Source organism: Neomonachus schauinslandi, chromosome 2 (genome assembly GCF_002201575.2).
Source record: "Neomonachus schauinslandi chromosome 2, ASM220157v2, whole genome shotgun sequence".
Taxonomy (NCBI): Eukaryota; Metazoa; Chordata; class Mammalia; order Carnivora; family Phocidae; genus Neomonachus; species Neomonachus schauinslandi.
Window position 1 is genome coordinate 148,993,664 of NC_058404.1, and position 27,541 is coordinate 149,021,204.

The window sequence follows — 27,541 nt, forward strand, 5'->3', positions numbered from 1 at the left end:
CTGGGGGTGTCTTTGGTTCTAAAATGAGTCTCTTGCAGACAGCATATCGATGGGTCTTGTTTTTTAATCCAGTCTGATAGCCTGTGTCTTTTGATTGGGGCATTTAGCCCATTTACATTCAGGGTAACTATTGAGAGATAGGAATTTAGTGCCATTGTTTTGCCTGTAAGGTGACTGTTACCACATCTTGTCTGTGTTCCTTTCTGGTCTATGTTGCTTTTAGGGTCTCTTTTTGCTTAGAGGATGCCTTTCAAGATTTCTTGTAGGGCTGGTTTTGTGTTTGCAAATTCCTTTAGTTTTTGTTTGTTCTGGAAGCTTTTTATCTCTCCTTCAATTTTCAGTGACAGCCTAGCTGGATATAGGATTCTTGGCTGCATATTTTTCTCATTTAGTGCTCTGAATATATCCTGCCAGTCCTTTCTGGCCTGCCAGGTCTCTGTGGATAGGTCTGTTGCCAATCTAATGTTTCTACCATTGTAGGTTACAGATCTCTTCTCCCGAGCTGCTCTCAGGATTTTCTCTTTGTCTATGAGACTCGTAAGTTTTACTATTAGATGTCGGGGTGTTGACCTATTTTTATTGATTTTGAGAGGGGTTCTCTGTGCTTCCTGGATTTTCATGCCTGTTTCCTTCCCCAAATTAGGGAAGTTCTCTGCTATAATTTGCTCCATTATACCTTCTGCCCCTCTCTCTCTTTCTTCTTCTTCTGGGATCCCAATTATTCTAATGTTGTTTCGTCTTATGGTATCACTTATCTCTCAAATTCTGCCCTCGTGATCCAGTAGCTGTTTATCTCTCTTTTTCTCAGCTTCTTTATTTTCCATCATTTGGTCTTCTATATTACTGATTCTCTCTTCTGCCTCATTTATCCTAGCAGTTAGCGCCCCCATTTTTGATTGCACCTCATTAATACCTTTTTGATTTCTACTTGGTTAGATTTTAGTTCTTTTACTTCTCCAGAAAGGGTTTCTCTAATAACTTCCATATTTTTTCAAGCCCAGCTAGTATCTTTAAAGTGATGATTCTGAACTCTAGATCTGACATCGTACTAATGTCCATATTGAGTAAGTAACTGGCAGTCGGTACTACCTCTTGTCTTTTTGTTGAGGTGATTTTTTCCGTCTTGTCATTTTGTGCAGAGGAGAATAGATTAATGAGAGAACAAAATGCTAGCAGAGTAACAACGTCCCCAGAAAATATACTCTAAACAAGTCAGAAAAGACCTGAAGCAGTGGAAAAAGAAACAGAAAGAGAGAAAAAAGAAAAAGAAAAAAAAGAAAAAGAAAAAGACATAGATAAAAACAAACAAAAAGAAACAAAACAAAACAACAACAACAAAAGAAACCAGAATGTGATCAAATATGATCAGGCTGGTATATAGATCGGTGCCACACACTAGATTTGGGGTGTATTTTGGTCTTTTAGAAGAAAGTGCCTCCCAAAATTTTAAAGAAAAACTTAGATATGTACAAAAATAAGGGTTGATATGATGAAGGGATGGAATATGACTGTAAAGATGGAAATTATAAAAAAATTTTATAAAAGGAATTGATAAGAAGTTGTTTGAAAAAAGAAAGAAGAGGATTTAAAAAAAGAAAAAGAAAGAAAAGGGAGAGAATGTGATCAGGCAGGGGAGTAGAAACAACCATATACTAGAGATTTAGGGTATACTTTAATCTGTTAGAAGAAACTATCTCAAAATTTTAAAGAGAGAACAACTTATATATATATGCCAAAAATACGGGTAACTACTAGGAAGGGATAGAATATGACTCTAAAAATGAAAAATAAAAATGTTTTTTAAAAAAAGGGATTGATAAGATGTTGGTTGAAAAAGGGAAAAAGAAAAATTCAAAAAAAAAAATTTACTTTGAAAGACTAAAGAATCATGGTAAAAAAGCCATGAATTCTATGTGCAGTATTCCCCTGGCACTGGAGTTCTGCCGTTCTCACTGATCAATAAACTTGGTCTTGGCCTGCTGTTCTCGCTGATCTTCTGGGGGAGGGGCCTGTTGCCGTGGTTTCCAAATGTCTTTGTCGGAGGCAAAATTGCCCTGCCCTTGCCCCCTCCTGGCTAAGTAATCTGCTCGGGTTTGCTCTCTGGAGCTTTTGTTCCCTGCGAGCTTTCCGTACAGCTTTGGAGGCGGAGAGTGAAAATGGTGGCCTTCCAATCTCTGCCTGGGAGAAGCCAAGAACTCGGGGCCCCGCTCCTCAGTGAGCCCCAGAGAAAAGCCGTCAGTCACTCCGTCTCCCCGGTCTCCGGCCTCACTCCATGCTCACCCGGCCTGTGACCGCGCATTTCTATCTCTGGCACCCAACCCCGGGTGGACTCTCCAAACCCAGCAGATCCCTGCGGTGCACTCCCGCGCGGCTCCTCCCAGGGGAGGAAGGTGAGTCTCCCCGGATCTGCTGCTTGTTGGGTCCCTGCTGGAGGAGCAGTGGCCCGACTGTGCTGCGGATCACGGTTTATGACAGTCCCGAGCTGAGAGCCCGCGCCTGGGCTCCGCCTCTGCAGCCGGCTTCCCTGCTCCATTACCTGGGAGCTCTGCCACACTCAGGCACCCCCGGTCTTTCTGTGACCCGAAGGGTCCTGAGACCACACTGTCCCGGAGGGTTCCAGCCCCCGCTTAGCCACCAGAGTGATGTCCCGCAGTGGAGCAGACTTTTAAAAGTTCCGATTTTGTGCTCCGTGGTTCTATCACTTGCCAGAAGCGGCAGACGGAGGCCCCTCCCCCGCTATCTATCCTCCCGAATATCGCCTCGGATTCACTTCTCCGCACGTCCTACCTTCCAGAAAGTGGTCGCTTTTCTGTTGAGAGAGTTGTTGCTCTTCTTTTCTTCGATCTCCTGTTGAGTTTGTAGGTGTTCAGAATGGTTTGATCCCTATCCAGCTGAATTCCTGAGAGGAGACGAAATCCAGGTCTCCTACTCCTCCGCCATCTTGCTCCGCCCCCCGCAGTTGATTTTTATCTCAGAATTCCCATCAGGATGCACAACAGATAAGAGACATTCAATGAATGCTTGCCAAAGGAATGAATGAATGAAAGTTAAAATTCAATGACATTAAAGGGAAAATTACATTTCTTCTCATAGTAGATGGAGATTGTAGTCACAGGAAATTTTATCTTATATGCAGCTATTTTTATTATGGCTTCTAAAATCAAAATGCCTTTGGGGGAAAAAACCTAGAGTGCATTTGTTCTAAACTTTAGTAAAACTCTTTCAAAAAATTGTCCTAGTATACAGGCTGAGTTAGAAAAAGTTATAGTGCTAATGAATCAGCTAGGTATTTACAGAGACATGGACACAGACATAAACACTTTCAAATATATACACTTAGGAACTTAAAAGAATTATATATATCCATGGAAACACAATCATATGCACATTAGCAAAAAAAAAATTTTTAAGTATTCTCAGGTAAAAATAGAGAACTTGACTAATATTTGTTTTTATTAGACAATTTTTATAAAAATAGTTTAAAATATGAATTATCAACAATGAATATACACATATATATTAATAAAATCTATAAATACTACTTTTCAAACTATGAATTGCATGTATTCCAGGATTACCTCTTTAAATTTTTTTTTTTAAGATTTTTATTTATTTGGGAGAGAGAGAATGAGAGACAGAGAGCATGAGAGGGAGGAGGGTCAGAGGGAGAAGCAGACTCCCTGCTGAGCAGGAAGCCTGATGTGGGACTCGATCCTGGGACTCCAGGATCATGACCTGAGCCAAAGGCAGTCGCTTAACCAACTGAGCCACCCAGGCGCCCCCAGGATTACCTCTTAAACTAGTTTCCTTGGTATTGTAAATAAAAATTTTTACACAGAAGAGTGTCTTCTAAAATGGCTTATTATGTTTAAAAACCAAAATATTTCCTCTTTCCTAAGTGCCATTTATTTATTTATTTTTTATTTTTTTATTTTTTAGAGCCGAAAGTTCTCACATTTATTACTGAACCAACCTACTGGTGCAGAGGCATAGTCACAGAGAAAAACCATTTCCATGATAAGACAAGTCTATGGCCAGGTAGGAAGGATGTTTACAGAATGATAGAACACATGATCTTCACGCAGCGTAATTAAATATGTGTGCCAATTAAGTGTGTCATCTCATGATGTGTGACGCCTTATAGACCCAGCTTTGTATTCTGCCTTATTCACTTTATATTTTATCTTTTTTTTTTAATTTTATTTATTTTTGAGAGAGAGAGAATGACAGAGAGAGAGAGAATGAGAGGAGTGAGGGTCTGAGGGAGAAGCAGACTCCCTGCTGAGCAGGGAGCCCGATGCGGGACTCGATCCCGGGACTCCAGGATCATGACCTGAGCCGAAGGCAGTCGCTTAACCAACTGAGCCACCCAGGCGCCCTATATTTTATCTTTAACATCATTTTATGCTGCTTCATGGTAATTACCAAAAGATTTTAAGTTTTCTTAGTTTATATGTCATTGTATCAGTTAATACTGTTTTAAAACTAGTTTTTAAACCTTTCTCATTTCAATCCTATAGTTGGTTATTTTTAACAATAGCTTTTAAAGTGGACACTTAGAGTTGTAACAAGAAAAAAACTACTTTTAGATTTTCTGTGGCATCTTTGTTCTATATAATTTCTTAGAGCTACTATCCTATGTCTTTCCTTAGTAGTTCTAAACATCTTATTGCTTAAAAACTAAAACTTTTCTGAAAATCTCTTTTCTGTATAACTTAAAAGCTGCCTCAGTTTTAAAGTTCACACTCAAACTTGCTACTCTAGCTGATATATTTCCTTGCGATAAACTGAAGTATGCTCCCCACCAAAAGTAGTTTTCTTAATTACCTCTCTTTCAAGCCCCCATTCCGCCTAATAGTGTTAACTATACACTCTATTCTTGGTAGATTTAATCAATCCAGGGTTTTCCCAGATAGTTTGGGGTTTTCTCAGGCAAGTTACCATATTCTGTCCCATTACCTAAGTTCCAGGTATTCTAGGTTACATAGTGTCAAAGGACTGGGGCTATGGGGCTGGTCTCCAGTCATCATTGTCCAGACTATCCTCTCTGGAGGGGCCCATTGCCCCAGCTGGTCTGCAGACATTATCAGCCCTCCACACCTGTCCTCTCAGAGGTCCAGTTTCCCATTTTTATCTCGGATTCAGACTCCACAAATTACGCTACTAACTGCTGGCACAGTTTCCAACAGGTCAACCAGCTTTCTCACATTTTCTGCACACTTCTTAGAGGCATAGAATAAATGGACCCCACTACTCTCAGTCACCTCCAAACTAAGCAAAATTACTTCAGCGTCTCTCCACCTCAATACATTGTGAAGTCTCTCTACTTAAGGGCTTAACCACCATCATGGCACAAGTAACTCAGCAAGGTGCAAGATTCCAGGAGTTTGTGAGCATCAGATGATAAAGCAGTATATTTTGAGAAGTCCACATGGAAAAAGTAAGGATTGAGCTAACCATAAAGAATGATTAGGATTGGGGGGCCTGAGTGGCTTAGTTGGTTAAGTGTCCAACTCTTTGTTTTGGCTCCGTTTTGGCTCCGATCATGATCTCAGGATCCTGATCTCAGGGTCATGAGATCGAGCCCCATGTCGGTCTCCGTACTCCGTAGTGAGTCTGCTGGAGATTCTCTCCCTCTGCCCCTCCTCCCCAGTCTCTCTCTCTCTCTCTCTCTAAAATAATAAATAAATCTTAAAAAAAATGTTTACAAAGACACATGAGAGTGAGAACATAGTGGATATTTTGAGGACATGGGCAAAAGCATAGAGTCTTGGAATGCTCAAATATAATTAAAATGGAAATTTTTTAAGAATGCAAATATATCTATCTGATCAAGGTCCTATTAATAACTGATAGAAAAACTGCTATGATGTTTCTTTTTCATTCTAATGCAAATATGACTTTTCTGATTATCTTTCCCTTTACATGTTTGAGAAAAAAGGAGGTAGCATAGGTAGAACAATGATTCTACTTGATCATATAATAAGGTTCCCCAAGGAAGCCTTCTCTCCCAGAATAACTAGATTCTTCCTTATTGCTGGTCCCTGGCCTCTGGCAAGTTCTTTCTCTTCCAGGTGGCTAAACATTAGGATGTGTCCTTTCTAGTCTCCACACCAATATCTAAATTGGCTGCTAAGAACAGGAATGCTATCCAAAACTTGAAAGATTATTGGTTAAACCCATATATATTTTTAATAAAAAGCAACACCCTTTGGATTTCAGGACACACAAAAAAATTAATGGGTGCTAGTATTAGGATAGCAGTAAAAATTTCATAGAGGAATTCATGAAAGGATGATCTATGGGTTGAAGGAGGTTGAAGACAATTATAAATTGGAGATCATTCAGATCCTAATGGAGGGTTAGAATTTGGAGAGCCATTGGCCTTCCACCAAAAAGCAATAAAGAAATTGCCACAATCTTTGGAAGTGGATTCTAAAGACCGAGAAGAGCAGCCGCTTGTCTCCAAATTCACAAAATGCAAAACTGAGAAAAGACTCACTATCCGTCTCAAACCAGGTGACTCAATTGCTTCCTCAGTCACAACAGATGAGAGTTTTAAATTTTGCCTCCACTTGGCTCATAGGATTATTTATTATTTATGGAGTGCGTTTTACTAATATAAAATTAATTACTAAATGTTCAGAAAGCACTTTGAAGAGGAGGAGTTATATGAGTGCTAAGTATTATCATTATCATAAAACACATAAAAGTCACAGAATGATGTAAGCTACGTAGGTGGAGAAGGACTGTGCCACATGGCACTCAAGGAGAATATGGCAAAGGGAGAGGCTCCTCAGGGACAGCGTGCATGGGCACCCCTGAAGAACAGGTAGGCTGACGGCGGGTGGGGGGGCAGGAGGGCTTACCCTTGCTCCTCAGGGAAAGTCTCTGAAGGGATCAAACTAGTTAATTTCATTTGTATTTTAAAATTCTTAAAGTAATGATTTTTATAAATATAAGAGCAATATAGGGAGCCTGGGTGGTTCAGTTAGTTGAGCGACTGCCTTATGGCTCAGGCATGATCCTGGAGTCCTGGGGATGGAGCCCTGCGTAGGGCTCCCTGCTCAGTGGGGAGTCTGCTTCTCCCTCTGACCCACTTGTGCTCTCTCTCCCTCACACTTTCCCTCAAATAAATAAATAAAAATATTTTTTTAAAAATAGGAGCAATATATATCAAAAATAAAAGAAAAATAAGAATGAATAAGATTGATAAATTTTAATCATTAGAATCTGTTTTGCTTGTTAATTTTTGTGAGAAATCTTTCCAGCAAAATTAAAGCATTCATGAAAAGTATGTTGAAACTGCTGAAGTAAAATTGGGGAATTTTACTTTTAAAAAGAATTTTTTTATTAAAAGAATACAAGATAGTTTATATGTATCTATTTCTAATGATGTATGCTGACAATAGAGACATTAATATTTATGTTCACAATATGCTATTTTACCTTTAGGATGTGGTAGACGGAAGTTTAAGTCTTAATTTTTAATAATTGAAACATCAAAATGCTTCACTGCTGGACATTTTTAATGGTGTGATTTAAAATTTTAGTTGGAAAAAAATATTTGTGAAAAGGAAAAATAATTAAATAAAAAATAATAAAGTTTTAGTTGGAAACAAGAATAGGGGATTTCATTTCTTCCCATTAGCTGTGCCATATGCTCAGATAGCAGTTGGCCTGAAAGTCAAACAAACGTGCTGACTTGTTCCATGGTACACACAGATGAACAAATACTTTTTATGTTTTGATTCGTAAGCTAATCAAATTAAGACAAAGATAAATGTTCACATACACATGACAGTGTTTCCTAGCACTCCAAAAAATCAATACCTTGATAAACCCACTGAGTCTGGCTTGTATTTTTAATAAAATCCTCAGACAACTTTTCTGGTTGCCATATCTTGACAACATCTAGATTCTAGGGGAACAGTTTAATATATTGTGCAGAATGTAACTTCACAATAAACAGCTTTAATAATCAGTCACTTTACATATTCACATTAACATTTAGCTTAATTAGCTATAAGAGAATCCCAGAAATGTTCTCCAAATTGCTACTGTTAATCCTAATGAATTAAAAAAAGTCTAGTAAAAATGTTTTATCTTGGCTCTAATGTGTTTTATGTCCATGTTAATTCAATCAACTCCTTGTGCTCCATAAACAGTATGTGAGAAATAATATGTAGATAGACTCTGGTTCATCCATTCAAAGAATTAATAAAAAGTACAACTCATCAGAAAGCCACTTTTTCTGAAATTGCTAAATAATCCTCAATATCATTACCATTTCATTATTGCACCTGAATAGCTTCAGGATATACTTGGTGAATAAATAAAACAATTAGAAAAAATTAAGGCATGTTACTGAAATCAAAACCAGTTTTTCTATTGCTCATGTTAACTACACCCAAGACCCAATTTCTGTCAAATAAGTAGTCTATTTTCAACCAATATTCTACATAATAATACTTTGGGAGAATGGAATTTGTATGTCTGGCATTGTTTTTAGAGGAGTACTTAAAAGAACTGGATATTGACAAAGTTTAATTTTCCTTTTGGATTCAGGAATACACACACATACGCATGCATGTGCACGCACACATGCACACACATGCACACACACACAGGGGAAACTACCTTCCAAATCAATAAAACCCTTTGCAAATAGGAAGAACATCTGCATCTTAGAAAACTCAGGTAAGAATGACAGAAACACTTAGTTCATTTGCCTTTAAAATTAATTTTTATTCATTAACCAAAATTTTACATTTGTGAATCAAGATAGTAGTCACAGTAGTGATCTCAGATTTTGGCTGTAAGATAAGTGAGAGTTACATGTTAGAGTGGCCTATACAATTTAATTTTCCTTCTAGAGATCAGAAAAGAATCCTAATCCTAACTCTAACCCTAACTATGCTGATAATAACCAAAGGACAAATCTCTACCTAGAATGCTTACCTTCCCTAGGTTTGAAAGTCCTGAAGAGAAAATATTGTCCTACATATCCTCTTAAAATTAGGAAACCAGAATGGGTGATTTGCAAAGTCCCTTCCAGTTCCAAGAGGCTATGTGTCTCTCATTTTAGGAACTTTACACTGGAGGGAAGATTGAAGTCAATCTCCCTATTAAACAAATTCTTGTTTACAAGAATCACTTTTATATCAGCTTATGACAAGAGGAAACAATAAATAAAATGTACCTGTGTTCCTATAGGGTGAATTATTATAAAATTACCAATATTCAAGTTTTTAAACCTACAAAACCAGCATTTTTTAGATAGATCTATTAGAAGGACACAGTTGAGATGAATAAAAAATATACTCCAAGATTTTGCCACCAATTTCATACTATAATCATCACGTTTTCATTGAGGCTTATTCCATGGCAAGCTGTATTGAGTAAAATATACAGGCATACATATGTGGGAGTGGAAGAGGCTGCTTTAGGATAACAGGATTGTAAGTTACCAGGGTTTTACTATATAAATTAGTCATTTATTTTTTCCCCCAAATTTTAAACACTCTTCTAGACTCATTGAGTTGGTCAGATTGTAGATATTTAGAGGAAAACACTTGTCATAGTGAAGTGACTTTTAGGGATTTTTATTTTATTATGAACGAAAAATGTTCATTGGCATCATACTTCCATAGAAATATTAAGATATTAATTTTTATGTGCAAGGTGCAAACATAATTTGGAATATATTTAAATGGTCAAAGTGGTTTTTAAGTAAAATGGAATTTCTAAAAACATAAGACTTGAAAATTTCACCTGCATTGAATATCTAATTAATGTTAGCTCTTTAGGGAGTATCATCTATTCAGGGAATGACTATTAAGCAATGAAAAGTAAATTTTTTATAGGTACTTGATTCTGTTTTCAAACAAAAATCAAATAAATGTAGGTATTTCAAACTAATCAATATTTAGTATGGTCATTTCAACATATATTGATATGGATATATCAAGCATACATACACACAAGCATACAAGCATACATGGAGTGTTGTACATATGGGTATATTATATATAAAATGTAAAATATATAATATCAAGTATATAATATAATCCAAGAATATGTTACTGACTGAATTGTGTCCCCTCAAAATTCATATGTCAAAATCCTAACCCCTAGTAACCTCAGAATCTGACTGTATTTGGAGATAGGGTCTCTAGAGAGGTAATTAAATTATGGGAAGTCATTAAGGTAAGAGGAAATTTGGACACAGACGTACACAAAGGGAAGGCCATGTGAAAACTATGGCCATATACAAACCAAGGAGGGAAACCTCAGGAGAAACCAACCCTGCCAACGCCTTGATCTCAGCCTTCTGGCCTCAAGAGCTGTGAGAAAATAAATTTTTGTGTTGTCTAAGCCAGAAAAAAACAAAGAAAGAAAATTAGGGCACGGATATGTACAGAGGGAAGATGATGTGAAGACATAAGGAGGAAAAACAGTCATCTATAAGCCAAGGAGAGAGGCCTCAGAAGAAACCAAACCTGCCAACACCTTTATCTCAGACTTCTAGCCTCCAGAACTGTGAGAAAATAAATTTCTGTTGTTGAAGCCACCCAGTATGTGGTACTTTGTTATGGCAGCCCAAACTAGTACTACCAGTATACTTGCAAATAAGTATAATAATATAGTATATAAGTATATAAAACAAAACTAATATTTTACAGTTCTTGTAGTTTACATTTATTAGTGATCTTGTTCATCATTGTATACCCCTTGCCTAGCACAATGTCTTACACATAGAAAATGCTTAATAAACATGAATACAATAAATTACTTAACTTGTAAAGAGGCATTTCTTCCACCCACATTTTGTGTGCTCCAAAGAAAAACATTAAACTATATTGAAACATAAATACTTTGGATTAAAGTTGCCTCCCAATTCATAAATAATATGATAGTTTATTCTAAAAGCTTTTATTATTGTTATTCTCTTACCCTATCCAACTACTGTTTCCAAACTGTGTATGTCATCCCATGCCTCTAACAATCCCATGAGTCTATGAATAATGATGAATAATCTCCCAGAGTTTCTTAAAGATGTTTTGATTAAGGTATTTGAAAGGCAGAGTTGAGCCCTAAAATACTCATTACATGAAATGTAAATTGTCTAAATACACCTGTAAAAGACAGATATTAACAAAATGGATTTAAAAATACAACCCAACTATATGTTGTCTACAAGAAACTCACTTCAAATAACAATATAGTTCATTTACAACTGCACCAAAAATAATAAGATACCTAGGAATAAACTTCACCAAGGAGGTGAAAGACCCATACTCTGAAAACTATAAAACATCAATCAATGAAAGAAATCAAAGATGACACAAAGAAATGGAAAGATACTAAGTGCTCATGGGTTTGGAGAACAAATAATGTTAAAATGTCCATACCACTCAAAGCAATCTACAGATTTAATGCAATCCCTATCAAAACACCAACAGCATTTTTCACAAAACCAGAACAAATAATCCTAAAATTTGTAAGGAAACAAAAAGAACCTGAATAACCAAAGCAATCTTGAGAAAGAAGAACAAAACTGGAAGTGTCATAATCCCAGATTTCAAAAGTATTACAAAGCTGTAGTAATCAAAATATTATGGGACTGGCACAAAAATAGACACATAGATCAATAGAACAGAATAGAGAGCCCAGAAATAAAGTCACAATTATATTGTCAATTAATCTTTGACAAAGGAAGCAAGAATATCCAATGGGAAAAAGACAGTCTCTTCAGCAAATGGTGTTGGGAAAACTGGACAGCTGCATCCAAGAGAATAAAACTGGACCACTTTCTTATACCATACACAAAATAAACTCAAAATGGATTAAGGACCTAAATGTGAGACCTGAAACCATAAAAATCCTTGAAGAGAGCATAAGCAGTAATGTCTCTGACATCGGCCATAGCAACTTTTTTCTAGATAAGTCCCCCGAGGCAAGGGAAACAAAAGCAAAAATAAACTATTGGGACTATATCAAAATAAAAAGCTTCTGTACAGCAAAGGAAACAATCAACAAAACTAAAAGACAGCCTATGGAATGAGAGAAGATATTTGCAAATGACATATCTAAGAAAGAGTTAGTACATTTAACAGCAATTTTTGAAAAAAAAATTTTAAACAGATATTGATATATGCAACAACCTGAATGAATCACCAGAGAATTTTGCCGAGTGATAAAAAGCAAAATCTAAAAAGTTGCATATTGTAGGATTCCAATTATATAACATTCTTGAAATGACAAAATTATAGAAAAGGAGAAGAGACTAGTGGTTGCCAGGGAGTTAAGGAGGGTAAGGGGACTGAAGGCAAGTAGATGTGGCTATAAACAACAACAACAACATGAGGGACCCTTGTGATGGACATGTTAGGTATCTTGGCCATATCATTATAGATATCCCAATTATGATACTGTGTTATAGTTTTGCAATTTGTTACCATTGGGGGAAACTGAGTAAAATATACCAGAGATCCCTCTGTATTATTTCTTGCAACATATGAGTCTAATTGTCACAAAATAAAAAAACATTTAATTAAAAAATTTTGAAACACAAATACACAAACTTATTCTCTTCCTCTGAGGTGGAGTATCCTGTAAGATAACTGAACCAGAGCCTTTAATAAATTAATGTCATGAAAAATTTTAAAATGAGGGCAGAGTATTGAAGCTGTTCTAGATTTGAAGATAAGAAGTATAGTAACCAAATGCAATGTGAAGATTTTGATTTGACTTTTGTTCAACAACAAAAAAAAATTGTAGAAGACAATTGAGGACAACTATAGATATTTGAATATGAACTTGGTGATAGAGGCTGTTCAGGAATTATTGGTAATTTCGTTAGGTATTACAATGGTCATATTTTTTTAATATTCTTATTTTTTAGAGGGGAAATAAAATATTTAAGGGTGAATGTCATGATGCAATTATTTTTCTGCAACTACTTTAAAATGTTCCAGAAAAATAGATGAAATATTATAAGGTGTTCACAGTTCTTAAATTTGTGTGATGGATATATGGAGGTTTATTAAACTATTATCTTATAAAATTTCTCTTGATCCCATTCCTTCACCATGTATATTTCCATTTCTTTATTACCTTTTTTCAGCAAAATCTTTGAAAGAATGGTCAGTGGTCACTGTCTCTGGTCCTTCTACATCCATTCTCTTTGAAACCATCTCTAACCATTCTCTTCCCCTGCCACTCCTAAAACTTCTTGCATCAAGATCATTAGTTACCTCTATAATGCTAATCCAATGGTCAATTTTCAATGCTCATTTGCTTATCTTGAGCTATCAGCAACATTTGACACAGTTGTTTCCCTTCCTTATCCATGATACACTTCTATCGGTTTCCAGAACACTACTTTCTCTTGCTTTTCCTCCAACCTTTGCTAGTTGCTCCCTCTCAGTCTTCTTTGCTTGGTCTTCCTCTTCTTCCTAATCTCTTAATATGGGAGTGCTCCAGTGACCATATCCTGGTCTTCTCTAGCTATACTTACTCCCCTGAGAATCTCTTCTAGTCTCAGATCCTAATCTATATATTGAAGAATGCCAAATTTATATTACTATCCCAGACTCTATGCTACCAATTCTATACTTAAAACATATCCCAATTCAAACACTTTTCATTTCCTCCACCTCTACCACTCTGGTCCAAATCAACATCATTTGTGCTTGAATTGTTATAATCATTTCCTATCTTGTGGTTCTGCTTCCACCCTTGCCCTCTATAATTTACTTTCCACAAAGCAGTCAGGGAGATCCCATTAAGAAATGAGATCAGATCATCATAGTGTTCTGCCCAAAGCCCCCTAAAAATCACATTTCACTCAGAGAAAAAGCCAAAATTATTACAATGACCCACAGAGCCCTGTATGACCAAGGCCTTGGTACCTCTCATAATTACTCCCTCATTACTGTTTTCCTCATTCACTGCTTCAGTCACACTGCCCTCCTAACATGCCCTTCTAGGCATACCTCTCCCTCATGGCCTTTGTGGAGTTGTTCCTTCTGCCTGTAACATCCTAGATACCTGTATGGCCAACAACATCTTCTGTTTCAAGTCTCTCAGATTTTACCTTCTCAGGAGGCCTAACCTGACTGCTCTATTTAATATCATATCCTGCCACCATCATCTCACACACACTCCCACATTTCTGATCTTTACCTAGCTCTACTTTTCCTATAGTACCTAAGATCTTTTTACCAGTTATATATCTTATTTATTAATTATATATATCAATATATATTATTATTTATTCATTATACCTTGTTGGCTATTTCCCCTCAGTAAAATGTAATATCCATAAGGAAAGAGATCTTTGTTCCTACTACTGTACCTAGTCCATAGTAGAACATCTACAAGTATTCGCTAAATGAATGAATTTTGATTTTAGTATTACCATTATTATTCATATGTGCTGAAAAATAAGCAGACCAAATATTATATTTACTAGTTCTACATGTTTTCCAAGCTCATCAGTGAATCCATAATGTAAAATAATCCATTTTATACTTCACATCAAGTCTATATTTATTTCTGAGAGTGTCCTATATCTTGCTCATATTAACATTTGATTTCCTATTCTTTCTGCTCAGAGGGACAGAGTCAAACACAAAAATGAAACTCACAACATGTGGGAAGATTACCCTGGGTATCTTAATGCTGGTTATTGCTGCAGTAATCATTGGACTCATTGTTTATTTTGTTATTTATGGTAAGTACTCATTGTGTCTGACTTTCTAATCACATAGAATTATTGATTCTATTATTGGGAAAATTAAGAATTTTGAGAATGGGGGAAGGAAAGAAGTCAGCCAACATTATTTAGCAGAGAGAATTTCTTAAGGTTAATAATATTGATTGCAAACTTCTTTAGTAACCTTTGGCTTAGGGTATTCTAAACCCAGGGATTTGGTGTACTCTTTTTTAAATTCCTGCTAAAGATTTGGGTTCTGGGAATATGTTGATGAATAAACCATAGTTCCTACCTTTGCTGAACTTGTAACTTTTTGAAGAGATAATCAATAAGTTAACAAACAAATATAAAAGCCCAGAATATGGGATTCTAAGCTAAGATTTTTTGTTTCAAAGCCTATAATTTTTTCTTCATGTAATGTTTTCTTCTAATAAAATTCTTCCTAAAAACTAGAATATTTCCTATTGAAGGATGAAATCTAAAAGGTCAGTACAAATACAAATTTTGTTTATATTTTACATAAAATACAAAAAAATTATGAGTTCCTCAAGATCAATCTTTCTTATAAACAGCACTTTGTGCCAAATTTGCTGTGTGCTGTTTTGTCACTTTCTTTAACCCACTATTTTCTAACCTTTTCAAGAATGAGGGCCTTTTTATAGGAAAAATATATTTCTACATTGCCACAAGAGAATAATTACTTTGTTGAATAAGAAAATAAAATTCTAATATATTTAAGAACTCACTCTTAGAATTACTCATAATAATACCTATTTCCCAGAAATTATAAACTTTAGCAACTTAAAAACTTCTTTAAAAAATCCCAAATTAAATAATTCTGCATAAGAATAAGTAAGTTTTGTTAATAATGTAAGTTTTCTCAAGTCATAGTAAACCTGTGGGAATAAGACTAGACCCTCCTGAGACTGTGTAAAGTGTTTGATAGGGCTTATGTTTATAAAAGTCATTGGTTTTTCACCTTAAGGCTACATACCTGATGTCACAGTATCTTGTATGAACTAAAACATTAAATCAGAAAGACATTTTTAAGAGGTCTACATATTTGTCACTAAATAAACCAAATCTCAGTCTGATAAACCAAATATTATGCTTTTTATCCAGATGCTTTGGCATCATATAGAGGCAGCCTTATGATGCTCCTCCTTTGAATGAAGCTTTCACTACCATTTGAAGATATTCTAGTTCACTATGCCAGACTCCAAACCTGAGAGCAGTGAGCCATCTCCTCATGATAATTACCCTGTCACATATTTATTATTTAAATAAAGAGGCCAGAAAACCCGAAGCACTGTACAAATATTCACTCCCGGATACCTACCTTTTTCTGCTTCACATGACTCTATATAATGTTCTGTTTTCTATTTGGTTAACTTTTTAAGAGACAGATAAATAGGTAGAAAATAGATCAATAGGAAGGAAGGAAGGAAGGACGGAAGGTAGAGGAGGGAGAGAGAGAGAGAGAAAGAAAAAGAAAAAGAAAAAGAAAGAAAGAAAGAAAGAAAGAAAGAAAGAAAGAAAGAAAGAAAGAAAGAAAGAAAGAGAAAGAAAAGAAAAGAAAGAATAAAGAAAAGGGGTATCTGAAACTACCCAGATTCAATTCAACAAGCATTCACTGGGTTACTACGATGTATTTAATGGCAGGTAGTAGGCCAGGTGCCATAATGGAGAAATAGCAGTAATGGAGGAAATTTTCTAGAGCATCACACTAGCCTTTTGCTAAAAGTGCTCAGAATCTACAGCAGTCATCACACTTTTCCTGTAAATGGCCAAAAAGTATTTTCCACTTTGGTGGGCCATTATAGTCTCTATTACAACTACTTGAGTCTATTGTTATGAAGAAACTACCAAAAAATACTTGAAACAAATTTGTTAGGCAGGAACCCCAGAGGTGTTCAGAAAGTCCAGAAGTAAATGTCTGCTCATTCTAAAACCATGGCTTTGCAAGAAGAAGAATAGACACTCCCTGACCCAGGAAACATTTACCTGAGAACCTTCCATTTCTGCCCTTTCTGCTTCCTTCTCTGGGTTTCTTCCTTAGGTGAAATTATGTAGAGAAATCACATCTGCATCTTGAGAATGTTCCTCTAATGGCTTCAGTACAGACCCCCAACCTGCTACCACCACAGCCACAGACAGAAGGGCCTTGAAATGGTAGAAAGTCCACCCTTCTGGGTCTTTTGTCTCAGGAGAGATTCGGAAGCAATAAGCTCCTACATGGAGGCCAAACTTTGAGTCTCTTCTTCCTTGTCTTCAGGGACATTCCCTTCCCACAGATGCCCCAAAATTCTGCTGTAGCATGGATAACATAGGCTGCACTGACCCTTCCCCCACCAAACCCATGTAAAACAGACCCTGTTGCCTCCCCTTGAACTAAAGGCTGAACTCAACTCTGAAATATACTCCGGGGACTTCATACTTAACCCTGGCCTCACCTTAGGATCACCAGGAGTACTTAAAACATTGATGTTCCCACCCAGAACAGACAGACTCTGTGGGAAAGGGCACATGTGATGAGGAGTCTTAAAACTCCACATGTGATCCTAATTGGAAACCCATGCTGAGAGCCACTTATTGAAGCCTTGTTTCTCAAGTTTTTAATGTGCTTGAGATAAAAATGATAAAAATCATTTGGATGGATGTTAACTAGACTTACTGTGATGATCATTTCATAATACATACATACATCAAAATCGTTGTGTTGTACATCTGAAATTAATATATGTCAATTATGTCTCAATTTTTTTTAAAAATCACTTGAAATTTTTTTTTTATTTAATAAAAAATATAAAGAAGAGAATCAGTCAGGACATAGTCCTCCTTGGAGCTCTTAATCTTAGCTGAGTGTATCCTGGATTATTTGAAAAGTATGACTCTTCTAGAAAGAAAAAAAACAATGAAAATAACACTTAGAAGAAATCCTAGATCATAAATGTCTTTTGTTGCTCAAGGTCTAGGTTACATTTGAAGGAGAAGAGCTAATTTTTTATTATGATAGTCTGTGAGTTCCACTGAATGCCAACAAATTTACCACTATACCTTCTTTTTTTTTAAGTTTTTATTTAAATTCCAGTTAGTTAATATACAGTGTTGTTAACTTTTATGCTCATCACAAATGCATTCCTTAATCCCCATCATCTATTTAACCCATCCCCCCACCCACCTCCCCTCTGGCAACCATCAGTTCTCTATAGTTAAGAGTCTGTTTCTTGGTTTGCGTCTCTCTCTTTTTTCCTTTGTTCATTTATTTTCTTTCCTAAATTCCACATATGAGTGAAATCACGCAGCATTTGTTTATATCTGACTGCTTTATTTCACTCAGCAAAATACTCTCTAGCTCCATCCATGTCATTGCAAATGGCAAGATTTCACTCTTTTTTATGGCTGAGTAATATTCCATTGTATGTATATACCATATCTTCTTTACCCATTCATCAGTCAATTGACCATTATACATTCTAATTAAGGGTTGGTGCTCTTATAGAGTTACAGAGTTAGGCAATGGCTTTCCTCTTTAGTGTTTGAAATTTATTTAGTATTCCAAGAAGTTAATATAACCTAACACTGCCTCGATGTCTGGATTCTCAACCCTAAATATCCTAATAGAAAAATAAGAAGCCATGGAGTATTTATGAATAAAAATATATAACAACAAAAATACTATGTTTCTTTGGAATTTTCTTTTTCCTGCTTTACTGAGACATAATTGACACATAACATTGTGTAAGCTGAAGATGTACAATGAATTGATTTGATACACTTATATTACAAAATTGTTACCACCATACACATATATTATTTCACATGTTTCATTGTTGGTGCATAGAACAACTGTTTTTTGCGTGTTGATTTTGTATCCTCAATTTTACTGAACTTGGTTAGTTCTAACAATTTTTTGCTGGGATCTATAGGATTTTCTCTATATAAGATCACATCACCTGCAAATAATGACAATTTTATTTCTTCCTTTCCAATTTGGAGGCCTTTTATTTCTTTCTCTTGACTTATTACTCTGGCTATGACTTCTAATACTATGTTGAATAGGAGTGATGAGAGTGGGCATCCTTGTCTTATTCCTGACCTTAGAAGAAAAGCTTTTAATCTTTCACCATTACGTATGATGTTGGCTATGATTTGTCACATATGGCTTTTATTATATTGAGATATGTTTCTTCTAGAACCTATGTGTTGAATGTTTTTAAGACATGAAAGAATTTTGTATTTTGTCAAATGCTTTTTCTGCATATATCAGAGTATATGGTTTTTATTTTTTTTCTATTTATGCAGTGTATTTATTTATTTGTGTATACTGAACTATCCTAGCATCCCAAGATAAATCCCACATGGTCTTGGTGTATGATCTTTTCAATGTGTTGTTAAATTCAGTTTGCTAGGGGGCGCCTGGGTGGCTCAGTCATTAAGCGTCTGCCTTTGGCTCAGGTCATAATCCCAGGGTCCTGGGATGGAGCCCTGCATTGGGCTCCCTGCTCCCTGGGAAGCCTGCTTCTTCCTCTCCCACTGCCCCTGCTTGTGTTCCCTCTCTCACTGTGTCTCTCTCTGTCAAATAAATAAAATCTTTAAAAAAAATTCAGTTTAGTAGTATTTTGTTGAGGATTTTTGCACTTATATTAATCAGGGATATTGGCCTGTAGTCTTCTTTTCATGTAGTGTCCTTACCTGGCTTTGGTATCAGAGTAACACTGGCTTCACAAAATGAATTTGAAAGTATTCCTCTTCTTCAAATTTTTGGAAGAGTTTGAGCTCTTGATCTCTTCCTCCCTTTTTCTCTTTCTCTCTCTCCCTCCCTCCCTCTAAACAAATTTGTTAGGCATTCCCTCTCATTCTGCCCTCCTAGTCTCTGGAATGGAGAGATACAACAGGATCTGAGAAAAGTTGCAAGAAAAAATTTAATTTCTGCTGTATTTGATGTATTAAAATAGTACAGTCCAGCTTAACACTCAACTTTGTCCTTTGCTTTACTTTTATACATTTTTTAGTTTAATTTTTTAATTTTACTTACTTAATTTGCAGTACTTACAAGTCATGACTCATTTTACTTTCTCTTTTATTCATTTTCACTTTCTAAGTGCTTTATAAATGATAAAACCTAGGACTCCATTGATTTTCCTAAATGTAATCTGTGATGATCACAAAAACTAAGATAATTACCTATGCTTTAATATAATTTCTCATAGTAACAAAGCTGTCTTCAGATGGCCAAAATTTGAAAGATGGCACATTAAAATTTTACATTAAAAATTCTGAATACACCTTTGGGTAGTGTTATAATTTAATAAACATTGCTCTGTTGAAGTTATTTTAACAATCACTAGGAATCAAGATGATTGAAATGTTGCATTTTTATCAGAATTTATATTTCACTGCAATTTTATCAGAATATTATATTTCACATGATCTTCTTAAGAATGAAAATAATTACAAAATGAATGAAGTGAGAACTATTTTTTTCTTTTCTCTCTTTCCAGAGAAGACACCTTTCTACCATCACATCAACTTTAAAGTCAATAACATTGACTATGACAGCAAGTTTGAAAAACCATATTCACAAGAATATATGGACCTAGATAAAAAAATAGTGTCTTTGGTAAGTTGAAATTTTTGTGCATTGTCCTTTTAAATGTTATGTTCCTAGATGTGCCAGAAATCTAACAATCACCTTTCAAGTTGGAAATGATTAATAATTGCACACTATTTTTTACACTATCTTAGTTCTAGATTAAGATAGCCCTTTCAGAAAGTCAGTTAGAAAACGTGTACGGCGGGGGGAGGAAGGAAAGATGGTGGAGGAGTAGGGGAGTCTATTTCAACTGGTCCCTGGAATTGAGCTGGATATCTACCAGACACTCTGATCACCCACAAAACCAGCCTGAGATGTAAGAAGATCCGGATCTCTACAAACAGAATATCGCAGGCGGTTGGTTTCGAGGTACGAAGTGGGGAGCCATGATTCTGCGGGCAGATATCGGAGGATAAATGGCAGTGGGAGGGTGCCTGGCCATGGGGATCCTACACCGTTGGTGAGTGGCAGCCTCGCATGCTGGGGATGGGGCACAGACTAGCAGACTGGTAGCGGCGGGGAAAGGACTTTAGGGCAGCCCCCAGGGCGGAAACCTGGAGCGACGGGGTCCTGCCTGTGAACTGCAGGCCCGGGGGTGGAAACCCGGAGAGGCGGGGTCAGCGGGCGAACTGGGTGCAGCTGGAGGTTTTAGAAGCACAAAGGGCAGAGACGTGCCCCGACCTGGAGGCAGGACTGGGAGCACTGCGGAGGGGTGCACAACCGAGGACGCTGCAGTTTATAGCAGCACGGACAGAAATGGAGATGGTGTGGCCTGGAGAGCTCACTGAAGAATAGACAGCAATCTCTCTGCTCTGAGGCAGAGTGTTGGAAACGGTCTCTTCTGCTCTGACTCGTGGAAAGCCACCAGGGAAAGCCACCAGAGAACAAAAGCCCCAAAAACTGATTCCCCCTGAGCCCATCCCCTGCCACAGAGGGGCAGGGCAACTCCGCCCAAACAGGGTTGCCTGAGTAACAGCATGGCAGGCCCCTCGCCCAGAAGACAGGCTGGGAAACAAGAGGCCAGCAGCCCTAAGGTCCCAAGAAAACAGGTGCATCTTGCTTGGGTTCTGGTCAATAATTTGGACTCTATACATTCCTTCAAACACCCATCAACAGAATGACTAGGAGGAGGAACCCCCAAAATAAAAAAGACTCAGAGATTATGACTTATGCTGCAGATATACAAATGGATGCAGATATAACCAAGATGTCGGAGATGGAATTCAGGTTAGCAATTGTGAAGACAATGGCTAGAATGGAGAAATCAATTAATGGCAACATAGAGTCTCTAAGGGCAGAAATGAAAGCTGAATTGGCAGAACTTAAAAATGCTATCAATGAGATCCAATCCAATCTAGATAATCTAACAGCTAGGGTAAGTGAGGCAGAAGAACGAATAAGTGACCTGGAAGACAATATAATAGATAAAAAGGGAAAAGAGGAGGCCAGGGAAAAACAACTCAGAATCCATGAAAATAGAATCAGAGAAATAAGTGACACCATGAAGCATTCCAATGTCAGAATAATTGGAATCCCAGAGGGAGTGGAGAGAGAGAGGACTAGAAGATGTATTTGAGCAAATTGTAGCTGAGAACTTCCCTAATCTGGGGAATGAAACAAACATTCGTGTCCTTGAGGCAGAGAGGACCCCTCCCAAGATCAAGGAAAACAGGCCAACACTCCGGCATGTAATAGTAAAACTTGCAAATCTTAGAACCAAGGAAACCATCTTAAGGGCAGTTAGGGGGAAGAGATTCCTTACGTACAGAGGGAGGAACATCAGAATAACGTCAGACCTATCCACAGAGACCTGGCAAGCCAGAAAGGCCTGGCAAGACATATTCAGGGTACTAAATGAGAAGAACATGCAGCCAAGAAAACTTTATCCGGCAAGGCTGTCATTTAGAATGGATGGAGAGATGCAGACCAGATGCTTCCACGACCGGCAGAACCTGAAAGAATATGTGACCCTAAGCCGGCCCTGCGAGAAATATTAAGGGGGGTTCCATAGAAGGAGAAAGACCCCAAGAGTGATATACAACAGAAATTTACAGGGACAATCTATAAAAACAACGTCTTCACAGGCAAAATGATGACAATTAATTCATATCTTTCAATAATCACTCTCAACGTGAATGGCCAAAATGCTCCCATAAAATGGCACAGGGTTGCAGATTGGATAAAAAGACAGGACCCATCCATATGCTGCCTACAAGAGACTCATTTTGAACCTAAAGATACATCCAGACTGAAAGTGAAGGGATGGAGATTCATCTTCCATGCCAGCGGACTTCAAAAGAAAGCTGGGGTAGCAACTCTTATATCAAATAAATTAGATTTTAAACTAAAGTCTGTAATAAGAGACACAGAAGGACACTATATCATTCTTAAAGGGTCTATCCAACAAGAAGATCTAACAATTGTAAATATCTAAGCCCCCAACATGGGAGCAGCCATCTACATAAGCCAACTGTTAACCAAAATAAAGAGTCATATTGATAACAATACTTTAATTGTAGGAGACCTCAATACTCCACTCTCAGCAATGGACAGATCATCTAAGCAGAAAATCAACAAGGAAACAAGAGCTTTGAATGATACATTGGACCAGATGGACCTCATAGATATTTACAGAACATTCCACCCTAAAACAACACAATACTCATTCTTCTCAAGCGCACATGGAACTTTCTCCAGAATAGACCACATACTGGGTCACAAATCAGGTCTCAACCAATACCAAAAGACTGAGATTATTCCCTGCATATTCTCAGACCACAATGCTTTAAAACTGGAACTCAATCACAAGAAAAAATTTGGCAGAAATTCAAACACTTGGAAGCTAAAGACCACTCTGCTCAAGAATGTTTGGGTCAACCAAGAAATCAAAGAAGAACTTAGACAATTCATGGAAATCAATGAGAACGAAAACACATCGGTCCAAAACCTATGGGATACTGCAAAGGCGGCCCTAAGGGGGAAATACATAGCCATCCAAGCCTCACTCAAAAAAATAGAAAAATCCCGAATTCACCAACTAACTCTACACCTTAAAGAACTAGAGAAAAAGCAACAAACGATGCCTAACCACGCATTAGAAGAGAAATAATTAAAATTAAAATTAGAACTACAGAACACTCATGAAAGAAATTGAAGAAGACACACAAAGATGGAAAAATATTCCATGCTCATGGATCGGAAGAATAAACATTGTTAAAATGTCTATGCTACCCAGAGCAATCTATACCTTCAATGCTATCCCGATCAAAATTCCAGTGACATTTTTCAAAGTGCTGGAACAAATAATCCTAAAATTTGTATGGAATCAGAAAAGACCCCGAATCACCAAGGAAATGTTGAAAAAGAAAAGCAAAGCTGAGGGCATCACGTTGCCCAATTTCAAGCTTGTAATATATTCAAGTAATATATTACAAAGCAGTGATCACCAAGACAGCATGGTACTGGCACAAAAACAGACATATAGACCAATGGAACAGAATAGAGAGCCCAGATATGGACCCTCAACTCTATGGTCAAATAATCTTTGACAAAGCAGGAAAAAACATGCAATGGAAAAAAGACAGTCTCTTTAATAAATAGTGCTGGGAAAATTGGACAGCCACATGCAGAAGAATGAAACTCGACCATTCTCTAACACTATTCACAAAGATAAACTCAAAGTGGATGAAAGACCTCAATGTGAGACAGGAATCCATCAAAATCCTAGAGGAGAACATAGGCAGTCACCTCTTTGACATCACCCACAGCAACTTCTTTCAAGATACATCTCCAAAAGCTAGTGAAACAAAAGCAAAAATGAACTTTTGGGACTTCATCAAGATAAAAAGCTTCTGCACAGCAAAGGAAACAGTCAACAAAACAAAGAGGCAACCCACAGAATGGGAGAAGATATTTGCAAATGACACTAGAGATAAAGGGCTGGTATCCAAGATCTATAAAGAACTTCTCAAACTCAACACCCAAAAAACAAATAATCAAGTCAAAAAGTGGGCAGAAGATATGAAAAGACACTTCTCTGAAGAAGACATACAAATGGCTAACAGACACATGAAAAAATGTTCATCATCATTAGGCATCAGGGAAATTCAAATCAAAACCACATTGAGATACCACCTTACACCAGTTAGAATGGCAAAAATGGACAGGGAAAGAAACAACAAATGTTGGAGAGGTTGTGGAGAAAGGGGAACCCTCTTATACTGTTGGTGGGAATGCAAGTTGGTACAGCCACTTTGGAAAACAGTGTGGAGGTGTCTCAAAAATTTAAAAATAGAGCTACCCTATGACCCAGCAATGGTACTCCTGGGTGTTTACCCCAAAAACACAGATGTAGTGAAAAGAAGGGCCATATGCACCCCAATGTTCATAGCAGCAATGTCCGCAATAGCCAAGCTGTGGAAAGAGCCGAGATGCCCTTCAAGAGATGAATAGATAAAGAAGATGTGGTCCATTTATCCAATGGAATATTATTCAGCATCAGAAAGGATGAATATCCAACTTTTACATCAACATGGATGGAACTGGAGGAGATTATGGTAAGTGAAATAAGTCAAGCAGAGAAAGTCAATTATCATATGGTTTCACTTATTTGTGGAACATAAGGAATAGCATGGAGGACATTAGGAGAAGGAAGGGAAAAATGAATGGGGGGAAATCAGAGGGAGAGATGAACCATGAGAGACTATGGACTCTGAGAAACAAACAGGGTTTTAGAGGGGAGGGGTGTGGGGGGGGGGTTAGCCCAGTGATGGGTATTAAGGAGGGCACATATTGCATGGAGCACTGGGTGTTATATGAAAACAATGAATCGTGGATCACTACATCAAAAACTAATGATGTATGGTGACTAACATAACATAATAAAATTAAATTTAAAAAAAAGAGTGTGCTTTAAGTTAACCTTTAGCAGACTAAAAACTTTTGGAGATGTATCTTGAAAGAAGTTGCTGTGGGTGATGTCAAAGAGGTGACTGCCTATGTTCTCCTCTAGGATTTTGATGGATTCCTGTCTCACATTGAGGTCTTTCATCCACTTTGAGTTTATCTTTGTGAATAGTGTTAGAGAATGGTCGAGTTTCATTCTTCTGCATGTGGCTGTCCAATTTTCCCAGCACCATTTATGAAAAGTCTTGACTAGCCCCTTGGACATAAGCTTCCTTTATCATAGATACACTCTAATTAGCTCAAGTAATTCAGATAAAGACAATTATCGTATGATCTCACTGAGATGTGGAATTTAAGAAATAAAACAGAGGATCATAGAGAAAGAGAGGAAAAAAATAAAACAAGATGAAACCAGAGGAGACAAACCATAGAAGACTCTTATTCATAGGAAACAAACAGGGTTTTTGGAGAGGAGAGGGGTGGGGAGATAAGGTAACTGGGTGATAGACATTAAGGAGGGCATGTGATGTAATGGGCCCTGGGTATTATAGAAGGCTGATGAATCACAGGCCTGTACCTCTGAAACCAATAATACATTATAAGTTGATGATTGACTCTATAAAGAAGAAAGAAACTGGATAAGGAGAGATGTGACTTTCCTATAAATGGCAGTTTTTTAACTACAGAGGCTAGGCCTTCGTAGGGAATATTTTTATGTTTTAGATATGTGGTTTTCTTGTGGGTAACTGAAAAAGAAATCTCTGTGTCATTTCTTATTTTTTGTAGCTCTCCAGCAGATATGATGCTCACTTACAGTGAATAGAAATTCTAAAAATTCGAGTGAGGTGGTAGCTTAACAATAATAAATAGCTTTATTAATGGTCAGTACTGTCCTTATGTACTCCCTTCTTTAATCTTCACAACATTCCCATTTTCCATAAGAGGAAACTGAGGCACTAAAAGGTTAACTTACTCAGGGTCACACTGAAAGTATGCTTCCACCTTCTTTATGATTTTTGTCCTATAATTAAAAAGCATGCAAATATAAAATCTTGAGCATGTTTCAGATTACATCAATTTCACATGGCCAGTGAAATATTCAAAAATGTTTAAACAAACTCTGTGGTTTTCACATATAATTCACTGATTCATAAATAACCAAAATGATATCTAATATGTGTAGGGTACCAAAATTACCCATACAAAACAGGCCAGTCAAGCCCATACATCAAACTATTTACCACAGTGTCCAAGAGCAAGAGACATCTTTGGTCACTACATAAACAGGGCATCTGTCAAATAAATTTTCCACTGAGTTAATCTGAACCTAGTAGAGGCATATGCACCTTCATGCATATTCTCTATTTGGGTCGGTCTTTCAAATGACAGGTTATCTATAGAATTCATCAGGATTAGAAATATGTAATTTTTAAAAGGTAATAAAATGAAGGATAACATTCAGGACTCCTGTTCCATCTAATATAGGTTAACAATATTTTAGCTTGAGTAAAAACTGTTAGTGTTCATTCAATCTTAGGACCCTCAAAACATATTCAGAAAACTAAAGCACTAGCAGTGGTCCCAAATTCCATATTATTATACTCTCTAATCTAGGCTATTTTTAAAAATATTTTTTAACATCTTATTTATTTATTAGAGAGAGCACAAGTAGGCAGAGTGGTAGGCAGAGGGAGAGGGAGAAGCAGCCTCCCCGCTGAGCAGAGAGCCCAATGTGGTGCTTGATCCAGAACTCCAGGATCATGACCTGAGCCAAAGGCAGACACTTAACCAACACTTAATCAGGCATCCCTAATCTAGGTTATTTTAAAAACAAAACAATATCTGATGTATTAAATGGAAATCATTGTACATTAAATTTTCAGCCATGATGAAATTAAGAAGATGCAAGGTTTATCAAAAAAATGTAATCAACATTACAGAGTTGTTATTCATATTTCCTTTTTTAAAGATTTTATTTATTTTTTTATTTATTTATTTGAGACAGAGAGAATGAGAGACAGAGAGCACGAGAGGGAGGAGGGTCAGAGGGAGAAGCAGACTCCCCGCTGAGCAGGGAGCCCGATGCGGGACTCGATCCCGGGACTCCAGGATCATGACCTGAGCCGAAGGCAGTCGCTCAACCAACTGAGCCACCCAGGCACCCTGTTATTCATATTTCAAATGATATAAAGATAACTAACAAAATTACTGATGTGCTAGTTTTCTTTTCTACAGTTGGAAAACAAGAATAGAAAAAATAAATACTAGATATTTTGGATTGTCTGTAGTCATGAGGGGAGGGTGGTTACTGTAAAATG

The 27,541-nt window shown here is 37.0% G+C and overlaps 1 protein-coding gene across 1 annotated transcript in view; it reads left to right on the plus strand.

The window, feature by feature from the left end:
• The first annotated feature begins 6,758 nt into the window (after positions 1–6,758).
• LOC110591355 (transmembrane protease serine 11C-like) overlaps positions 6,759–27,541 on the plus strand; it is a 60,091-nt gene continuing 39,308 nt past the window's right edge. Inside the window, exons 1-3 of the mRNA XM_021702269.1 lie at positions 6,759–6,832; positions 14,622–14,740; positions 20,227–20,345. Of these exons, the coding sequence (XP_021557944.1) occupies positions 6,759–6,832; positions 14,622–14,740; positions 20,227–20,345 (312 nt within the window). The remainder of the gene's footprint in view (positions 6,833–14,621; positions 14,741–20,226; positions 20,346–27,541) is intronic.